The 9,692-nt window shown below is 66.7% G+C and overlaps 1 protein-coding gene across 1 annotated transcript; it reads right to left on the bottom strand.

Annotated features, from left to right (window-relative positions):
• Window positions 1–936: 936 nt before the first annotated feature.
• Window positions 937–8,180, bottom strand: DLL1 (delta like canonical Notch ligand 1). The gene is made up of 11 exons (XM_041725380.1): window positions 8,054–8,180; window positions 7,605–7,901; window positions 6,590–6,650; window positions 6,102–6,359; window positions 4,264–4,324; window positions 3,601–3,731; window positions 3,312–3,481; window positions 2,987–3,203; window positions 1,284–2,097; window positions 1,074–1,191; window positions 937–987 (listed from the first exon to the last, which is right to left on the bottom strand). The coding sequence occupies exons 1-11, from the start codon at window positions 8,102–8,104 to the stop codon at window positions 982–984; spliced, it is 2,184 nt and encodes a 727-aa protein (XP_041581314.1). The 5' UTR covers window positions 8,105–8,180; the 3' UTR covers window positions 937–981.
• Window positions 8,181–9,692: the final 1,512 nt, after the last annotated feature.

The raw sequence follows: 9,692 nt of genomic DNA, 5'->3' as shown, positions 1-9,692 counted from the left end.
CCTTTAAGAAAATAAGGCCCAGAAAGGAGGTGGCCGGCTCTGAGGCCCCCAGGCTCCCCACGGACGCCGAGCTGCGTGCCCTGCGGTAGCCCAGGGAGCCCAGGACGGCCACCCTGGCCCCCGTGGGCTGCCCGGCGAGGACCCAGCCGGTGCTCCCGGGCCGGCAGGGGAGCCAGCAGAGCTGCTTCCCATCCACCCGGGGAAACCGGGCAAAGATGTTAAAAATAGACAATCAGAGGCCATTTCTGTCCTCGGGGAGTGAGCTCGGGTCTGCTCCAGGGAGCGCGGAATAAATACACCTCTCGCTGTCATTCATAATATTTATTTTGGAAAAATATTTTAAAAAGGATTTTCTTCATTAACAAAACAGTAAAAAACTCAAATAACATTTGCACAATATTCCATAAATACATTTATATACAAAAAAATATAGTCACATAGACCCGAAGTGCCTTTGTACATATTTACCAAAATTTAAATTATAAAAAATGAACATCACAAAATACTCAAGCTTTACAGATATCATGAAAAATATTTTTACAAGTCCAAAAAATAACACACATTTTTTTTTCCACCTAGAAAAAACACATTTTAGTATCAAAAAGGACGATAAAGGCAGTGTTTGTGATTCTAATTCAAGAAAAGACTGGCTCATAAGAATCCAAAATATACACTTCAGGCAGTGCATGCTTCTTATGTAGTAATTAAGTCCATTCATTTAAATATATATTTTTTTAAAAAGCAACTGTCCATAGTGCAATGGAACGTCCCAGAAGGCAGTGCAACAGGCCCCCCGGACGCCGCCGAGCTGAGCCCGCGCCCCCGGCCGACCTCCGGGGAGAACCCGCTCCGTCCAGTCGGTTCTCAGCAGCAGTCCGTGGGTCTCCCTTCCTCTTTCAAGCAGCATCCACTGGGGCATATATCCTTGGAATTTTATTTATTTTTTAAGAGAAACGGGATTTTTGCCATATCACTTCCATTTCACACCTGCAGGGCCCACAAGACAGAGGAGGTTAGTCCCGCGGCCCCGCAGGTCCCGCCCGCGCCCAGGCCCGAGCCCCCGCCGCACCGACCTCAGTGGCTATGACACACTCGTCTTTCTCCTCCGATATGACGTACACCGACTGGTACTTGGTGTCTTTCGAAGTGGAATACACCGAGTCTGGCCTTTTCCTATCGGAGGTGTCTCCGCTACAAGGGAAGCACGAGAGAGAGCGCGTGAAACCAGCTCCGCGCGGGGCCCGGCTGCCCGCCCGCAGCACCCCTCCCGGCCCGGCACGCACCCCCTGAGCGGCGGGGCGCTCTTCTCCTCCCCGGCGGGGCCCTGGGGCTGGCACTTGGTGTCAGGCTTGCTGTGAGCGTCCCTGGCGGCGGCGGCGGCGGCGGCGGCGGCATCGCCCTTGAGGTCCTGCACCAGGTTATAGTCCACAGCGGGGTAGCGGGCCTTGAGGCCGTTCTTGTCGGCCCCGTGGTCCCCGTGGAAGTCCACCTTCTTGTTGGTGTTCTTGATCTGCGTGGCCCCGATCACGCTGACCGAGATGTCCTTCTCGCGCTGGCAGTTGGCCAGGTTGTTCATGGTCTCTGTCTCCCCCCTGCAGGCCTCGGCCGGGGGCCGGTCCTTCTGCAGCCTGAGCCGCACACAGACCACGACGGCGGCACAGCCCAGCAGCAGCATGAGGACGAGCACCACGCCCGCGCAGACGGCCACCCAGGGGAAGGGCCCGGCCTGGCCCTCCACGAACTTCTCGGTGAGATCCACCACCACCGGGCCCGGCGGTGGCTCGGGCAGCAGGAACTGGCAGTTGGGGCCCCCGTAGCCCCGGGCGCACTCGCACAGGTAGCGCCGGTCCCTCTCGTGGCAGGTGGCCCCGTTGTGGCAGGGCGCGTGCTCACACCGGCTGACCGGGGCGCTGCAGTTCCTGCCCGTGTAGCCCGGGGGACAGGTGCAGGAGTACTCATTCACGCCGTCGCGGCAGGTGCCCCCGTTGGCACACGGGGAGGAGGCGCAGTCGTCCACGTTGTCCTCGCACTGCCTCCCCGAGAAGCCGGCCGGGCAGCGGCACAGGTAAGCGTCACCGAGGGCCACGCACTGGGCACCTGGAACACAGGACACAGGCTGAAGGGTCTGCCGTGCGTGTGCCCCCACATCCCAGCCCGGAGGCGCGAGGCGGCGGGAGGGTCTGGTCCCGCTCGACGAACCCCGAGCCAGCCGGCGTCCTCGGGCAGTGGGTCGATGCCTCGGCTGCGTGGCTGCACCCACCTCCACAACATCCCACCAGGCCCCCGTGTGCAGATGAGGCAGTGGAGCCTGAGGCGGACGGCGGCTCCACGATCAGTGACAAGAGCGGGCTCGGCCACGGAGAGCCATGGCGGGCGGCGGCGTGGGACAGGCCTCGCCCTTCCAGAGCCCGGTCGCTAACCCCCCAGCTACTCTGCCTCTAGAAGCCAACCGCCCAGGTTCCTGGGCTCCACGCACAGAAGCCCCCGGGGGGCCGCCCCCGGCCGCATGCGTGGAGGGCAGGGCGACAGCGACGTGCCCGCGCCCCCAGGCCCGCCCGCCCTCCGCCCCCACCCACCCGGGCCGGCTCCGCACGCAGACGGGGCCTTGCTGAGCGAGCAGCGAGCCGGGCTTCCCTCCGCAGCCAGCGGCCGGGCTGCCACGGGCCCGACGGACGGAGTCACGGCCGCGACTCAGGCACCCGAGGTGCTGCATGACCTTGACAAGTCATCTCACCTCTCGGCCTCAGGCTTTCCCCGCAGAACGTGAGAATCCACACTCCTGCCTGCCTTCCTTGCTCCCTGAGCATTTCCAGACTCAAGGTAACTGTGGAGAGTTTCTGACTGCTTAGTTGAAAGGCTCCATAACGGAGGGTAGCTTGCAAAATGATGCGCTTGCTTTGAAATTAAACGCACGTGCTTTCTAATGCGTTATCATCAGTGTTGACCGCTTGACAAAGTCTCAGAGCGGCTGGGGCTGCCCTCCTACCATTAGAACAGGGTGAAGACCGGCAGGAATCCACCTTCTTCTCACAGTTAAAGCCGGAGAAGCCCACAGGGCAGCGGCAGGTGTACCCTCCCTCGGGGTTGTCCGAGCACCGTCCCCCGTTGAAGCAGGGGCCGTCCGCACATGCCATGGCGCTTAGCTCGCAGATTCGGCCGTAGAAGCCGGGTGGGCAGGTGCAAGAGTAACCGTTCTCCAGATCCTGCGTCGCGGAGAAGACAGAGCTGTCACACACCACCCCGAGGACCCTGCGCGCTCCGGCCCGACGCACGGCCCCGCTCGAGGGAGCACCCGCCGCGGCCGGACTCACCGTGCAGCTGCCTCCGTTCCTGCAGGGGCTGGTGCCACACTCGTCGATCTCCGTCTCGCAGTTGGCCCCCGAGTACCCGGGCCGGCAGGAGCAGGTGTAGCTTCCCTGCCCGGTGTTGGTACAGGTGGCCCCGTTCCTGCAGGGCCTGTGGTGGGTGCAGTAGTTCAGGTCTGCGAGGGGCAGAGACAGGAGGGGGCCCGGGGAGGCCTGGGTCAGGCTCAGAGAGCCCGCACCTTCCCCACAGGAGAGCCAGGGAAGCCCGGGGCTCTGGAAGGCGACGGGGGCTCACCCTGGTTGCAGAAGAGGCCCCCCCAGCCCTCCTGGCAGTTGCACTGCCAGGGCTGCTGGCAGGTGCCGTGGAGACAGCCGGGGTAGCGGATACACTGGTCACAGTACCGGCTCTGCCAACCCACCCTGCACCTAGGAGGACAGCAGGACGGTCAGGCGGGCGCCGGCGTCCCCGGGCTCACGGTCACACAGAGGCCACCCTGGAGACGCCGCCTTCCCGCAGCATCAGCACCGCTGGCTCTCGGGGGGCCGGGGGGGGGGGGACCACGGGACTCTCCGCGGGGGCTCTGCAACCGCCCCAGCCTCAGGCCTGCCCTCCGCTACGAGGGCCGCCAGGACAGCATTTCCAGACTCCCCGGTGGTCCTAACAGGCCGAGGAGCCGCAGAGTCGCTGGACTGGACTCACTCCCTGTGTCACCTCCTTGCAAACTGCTGTCTCTACGTTCCCGTGACAGTGGAGGAGCTCGGATGCCTGACAGCCCGAGACGCTACCGTTCCTCGGTGTTTACCAAGGACGAGAACCGCCCGCAGGCCACCTCCGGCCCCTCCGGTCCGTCACCACGCCAGGGTGTTTCGAACAATCACCTAGAGCCACTTTACAGGTAGACCGAGCAGAGCGGGAAAGGACGACCAGCAGAGGGAACAGGCACTTCTGCACACTTACTTGCACTCCCCTGGCTTGTCACAAAACCCGTGCTGCTCGTCGCACCCAGGCAGGCAGATTGCTGCAAGGAGAGAGAACACACCACGTCACGCCCTACCCCGTGCCTCCCCAACGGCGGGCCGCGGCCACACGCACTAGGGACGGAAGCCAAGCTCCACGGGCAGGCCCGCCTGAGGGCGTCTCCATCCGGGGGGAGCCCGAGCTCCTGCCCAGCGGCTGCGGACCTCACGCGGCCCCGGGACGAGCATTCTGCTTAACACAGTGGCTCCAGGACAAAAGAGCACGGAAGCCCCCACCCCCACCCCATCCCCTTTTCTTCTGAGAGGGTCAGAAGTCCTTCCCCCTCCTCCTCCCCCACTTCCCAATTCTATGCACAAAGCTCCACCTCTTAATACCCAGAAAGTGTGTGTGTAGATAAGGGTGGACAGCTGGTATGCAGAGTACCAGGGCAAGACAGCTGCTCTATTGTCTCCGCTCCCCCGGCAGCTGCCCCAGTGCAACAATACCGCCTCCCCCGCCCCTCGCCCCCCACCCGGCGTGTACACATACACATGCACGCACACGCGCGCGCGCGCACACACACACGCACACACACACACACACACACACACACACACACACACACGCGCGAGTGCGCGCGCCCTTCCACCAATGGGAGCCGGCGTGCGTTCCTGCCGCCTATCCCCGGAGAGATCTAATCGACGGCACGCGCTGGCTGGGGGCGGGGAGAGACTCCAGTGTTTGAATAAGAAGAAAAAAGTTTAAGTTTATGGCTACCCCGCGGCGAAGCCGAGGAAGGAGGGAAGCGGGGCTGCAAGGCTGCGAGGCCGCCGGTCCGGGCGCGGGGAGGGAGGGCCGGCTTCCTTCCCGGGTTAGGGGAGTCCATCCGACCCGGAGCCAGCTCAGGCCCAGGCGGGGCTCAAAACAATGAGGCTGGCTGTGAGGACCCGCCTGGCCCCAGGCGCCATCCACACCGAGGCACCGCGCCCCCAGGCCAAGAGGGGCCTCCGCAGAGGGCCTGGAGGTTCACCTGCCCCAGGGCAGGGCAGGGAACAAGCTGGAGGTTTCCGGGGAGCTCCGGACCGCTCCACCCCTGACAACAGGGAAACCCGACACCTGGGTGAGAGAGGCCTGCAAACCAGAACCAGGCCCAGGACCCGGTGGAGACCTCACGGGCCTCCCGCTGCCCACAGCCTGGCTTCCTGCAACCCCCGCGGCCACCGGGCCTGCCTGGAGCCCCCCGAAGCAGGGGCAGGTGGGCCTACTCGGTTCTTGTGAAGGCATTTCTGCCCCAGGCGAGGCGCTGCGCGAGCACCTCCCCACGCAGCCCTTGCAGACACAGTCTCTCCTGTCCACAGGCCCCACGACCGAACGTGTCCTTAACGTGTGTGCAGCACGCAGAACGTGTGCAAATCCTCGCTCTGCAAACAGGCCAAGCACCCCAACCCCACAGAGAAAACTAAGCTCTTTTCCAATGAAACACTTGACAGCAAGAACCAGTTGAAAGCATGGCCACCCCCCCACACTCTTCCCTGTGATCCTCCCTTCCTTCCTCCCCTCCCTCTCCCTCAGGCTCACTTCCTGACCCCTGGCCCTGTCTCCCAAATCCTCCCTGATTAAGAAAGGCAGCTTCCCATAGCGGAAGTTACAACGTCTGCATTGACCCCAGCCCTGCCACCGGCTAGCTGTGAGGTCCTGGCAAGCTTCTCCGGCTCTCTGGCCTCAGTCTCCCCACCAGGGCTTCACCCCGGTGCTCGAGCCCCAGGATGCCACCGGCTCAGCACGCCCCCAGGGCCTGGGAGCTCCGGCCTGGACGATGGAGGGGAAGCAGAACTCACGTTCAGTGCAATACTGGCCTTTCCAGCCAGGGTTGCAGACCTTCTCCCCTCTCTCCCCGCAGGTGAAGTGGCCAAAGGCGTCGTCTCGGGGGCGACAGAAGACGGAGCAGCCCTCCCCGTAGTAATGCTCATCACACACGAAGCGGTAGGAATACTTGAGGTCGGTTCGGCCGCTGCTGTGCAGGTCCTGAGACCACTCCTCACCCACGGTCAGGTGCCTCTGCGTGGCCAGGCGGCTAATGAGTCTTTCTGGGTTTTCTGTGGGAAGAGGATGCTCCCGTGGGTCCTGAGCAAGAACCCAGAGGCCTGGGGCGCGAGGTGGGGGGCTGGAACCGATGCGTCATACGAGGGGAGGAGGCCAAAGAGCCTCACGTGGGAGTTTGCAGAATGAAAGGCGTCGGAGCTCGTTTCTGGGGGACTTATGAAATCAAATACGTACCAACAGGGATGCGCTTTACTCGGTTTGGGAATTTGGGGTTTGTTTTTACCTGTTGTGAGGTCATCGGGAGAATCTGTGTGGAGAGCTTCAATGATCAGAGAAAAGGTGCCCTGGAAGAAAGAAGAGGAGACACAAGAGTAAGCAGAAATGTTAAAAACCTAAAATGAGCCACTGGGGACGGACGACCAAGGGAGTGACGGCCTCCCTGCAGATCTGCCTGCGCAGGGCGGCGGGCGAGGGCCTGTTTTCACTTTCCTTAAGGAAATGGAAAAGGTTTTCAAAGAGTGGTTTCCTGACTGTTTTTTCAGCCTGTTAGCACAGGATATCATGTTGAAAGAAAGAAAAGAAAGAAAGAAAAAGAAAAGAAAGAAAAGGAAAGGAAAGGACAGAAGGTCGTGCGGGAGTCAGTGGCTAGGGGGTTGTCATCACTCTGGGGTGGGCCGGCGGGCTGCACCCAGGGGGCTGGGGGGCTACACCCAGGGGCCCAGGGGGGCTACACACAGAGGCTGGGGAGCTACATCCAGGGGGCTGGGGGTTATACCCAGGGTGCTGGAGTTGCTACACCCAGGGGGCAGGGTGGGGGGAGGCTACACCCAGGGGTCAGGGCCTACACCCAGGGGGCCAGGGGGCCTACACTGCAGGGGGCCGGAGGGGGGGAGGGTACACCCAGGGGTCAGGGCCTACACCCAGGGGGCCAGGTGGAGGGAGGCTACACCCAGGGGTCAGGGCCTACACCCAGGGGGCCAGGTGGAGGGAGGCTACACCCAGGGGTCAGGGCCTACACCCAGGGGGCCAGGTGGAGGGAGGCTACATCCAGGGGGTCAAGGCCTACACCCAGGGGGCAGGGACTACACCCAAGGGGCTGGGGGGCTACACTCAGGGGTGCTGGGGTTGCTCCACCCAGGGGGCCCGGGAGCCTACACGCAGGGGGCCGGAGGGGGGGAGGCTACACCGAGGGGTCAGGGCCTACACCCAGGGGCCGGGCCTACACCGGCGGGCGCTGTCCCGCGGAGGGCTCCTCCCCGCCCGCCCCGCCCCGCCCGGGCCGCAGGGGCCGCGCTCACCGGCCAGGTGAAGCCGAAGGGGAAGCGGATGGGGTTGGTGAAGGCGGGGTCCGCGCCCGCGCCGTCGGGCAGGCTGAAGGAGTCGACGCCCAGCACGGGCGTGACGGCGCTGCCGTAGGTGCAGGGCGGCTCGGGGGACACGCTGGCCTGGTAGTGCTTGAGGCACACGCGGAAGAAGGTCCTGCAGGCGCACGGCGGCGGCCCCGCGCCCCCGCGGCAGCAGTTGCGGTTCCCCAGCAGCCCCTTCTTGTTGACGAACTCCTGCAGCTTGAGCTCGAACACCCCGGAGCTGCAGGCCTGGGGCGGGGGCGGGCGGGGGGCGTGAGGGCGCCGAGGGCGCGGGGGCTGACAGCCGCGCCCCCGCCCCGCCCGCCCCGGCCCCGCGCCCCCGGCCCGCCCCGCGCCCCCGCCCCGGCCCCGCGCCCCCGCCCGCCCCCGCCCGCGCTCACCTGGCACAGCAGGGCCGACAGCACGGCCAGGGCCAGGGCGCAGCGACCCATGGCGGCCGTGCGCCCCGCGCGGGCTGGGTCGGGCGGGCCGGGGCCGGGGCCGGGGCCGGGGCCGGGGCCGGGCGCGCCGACCCCCGGGGGCTCCCGTGCCGCGGGGGCCGCGCTCTCCGGGCCGCGCGGGGAGGCGGCGGCGCTGCGCGCAACTTTCGGTCTCCTCCTGCTCTCGTCGCGCCCCGCCGGTGGGCGAGGGTCCTCCGCTTCCTGGTTCGGACTCAAGCTTCTCGGACGAAAATGAAAAGGCGGCGCGGGGGGCGGCCCCACGGTCGGGGCGGCGAGACTCCCCGCGCGCCGCCGAGGCTGCCTCCGGGCCCGGGGCGGGCGGCGGCCGAGGTCCCGCGGGCGAGGCGGCGGCCCCGGGGCCCCCGGAGCGCGCCCTGCGGCCCGGCCCGGCTCACTCGGCGGCGCCCGCTGCGCCCCGCACTCGGGTCCCCTGCGCCCCCGCGGACGCGCGCGTCTCCCCGGGGAGCCCAGCCGGTGCCATCCACGCCCGCGGCGCGGGGTCCGAGCGCGGGTCCGAGCGGGAGGCGCTGCGCCACGGCGGCGCTCGGTGCGCGCTGGGCCGGCCGCGTCCGCGGGTGCGCGCCGAGGTCTGCGCTCCCGGCGCCCGCCGCCCTTATATGCCGCCGGCCGCCCGCATGGCTAATGAGATGCAAATGCGCAGCCCCCCAATCTGGCGAGCGCTGTCACAAAGGAGCCACTTTTCCAAGCCCTCCTCTCAATGGCTCGCCAAATGGTCAGTGAGCTGTAAAATGTGCAACCTCCTCCCCGCCCCCACCGCTCCCCGGCCCCCGCCCCGCCCCGCCCCGCCCCGCCCCCGCCCCGCACCACACAGGCGCGCTCATTTACATTCCTGCGAACGCTCGCCGCGAGCACCGGCTCCGCTCCGAGGCGGGGTCGCCGCCGGCCCTGGCCCTGGCCCTGGCCCTGGCCGTGCCGCCGGGCGGGCTCGCCGAGGCGCGCGGGGACACGCGGGGGCGCGCGGGGGCGCGCGGGGGCGGAGCGGCTCCTCCCGCCCCGCCGGGGGCCGCGCGCCGGGAGCGCTGGGGACGTGTCCGGGCCGCGCCGCCCCGCCGGACCCCGCGCGCCCGCGTCCCGGGGCGGGGGGCCGCGGGGTCGCGCCCTCTCCGGGGCGGCCGTGCCGCGGGGCGGGCGGGGGGCGCGCGCCGCGGCAGTTTCGGGAAGTTTGGGCAGGTCGGGCCGGGGCCGGCGCCCGTGCGCCCGGGAGCGCAGAGCCGCGGCGGGGCGGGGCGGGGCGGGGCGGGCGGGGAGGGGCGCGGCGCCCCCGGGACCCCCGCGCCCGCGCGCCCGCGGGTCCCTGCGCCGGCCGAGGCCGCGGGGCGCCCCCACCGCCGGCGGGGAGAGCCTGGCGCCCCACCCCGCGCGCGCCCTTCCCGGAGCAGGTCTGGGCCACCGCCACCTCTCCCGGGCGCCCAGCCCGCTCTCCTGGGCATTCCCCCCTCCGCCGGGTAAAAAGTGAGTTTGGTGTGTGTCGCTCGCGTGGCTGTCATTAAGGCACCCTGTTATTGTGCAGGCCTGAATCAGTGGCTCTTTGTGCGCTCAGCTGTATGGTAATGCGGAC

The sequence above is a fragment of the Vulpes lagopus genome, chromosome 1 (assembly GCF_018345385.1).
Source record: "Vulpes lagopus strain Blue_001 chromosome 1, ASM1834538v1, whole genome shotgun sequence".
Lineage (NCBI taxonomy): Eukaryota > Metazoa > Chordata > Mammalia > Carnivora > Canidae > Vulpes > Vulpes lagopus.
Note: the sequence above shows the minus strand (reverse complement) of the source record. Positions and strands in the feature narration are given on the sequence as shown.

Coding starts and splice junctions, on each gene's coding strand:
- DLL1 (XM_041725380.1), bottom strand. CDS start 8,104: ATGGGTCGCTGCGCCCTGGCCCTGGCCGTGCTGTCGGCCCTGCTGTGC. Junction 7,902..8,053: donor TGTCGGCCCTGCTGTGCCAG/GTGAGCGCGGGC, acceptor CCCCCGCCCCAG/GCCTGCAGCTCCGGGGTGTT. Junction 1,192..1,283: donor AGCGCCCCGCCGCTCAGGGG/GTGCGTGCCGGG, acceptor CTTCCCTTGTAG/CGGAGACACCTCCGATAGGA.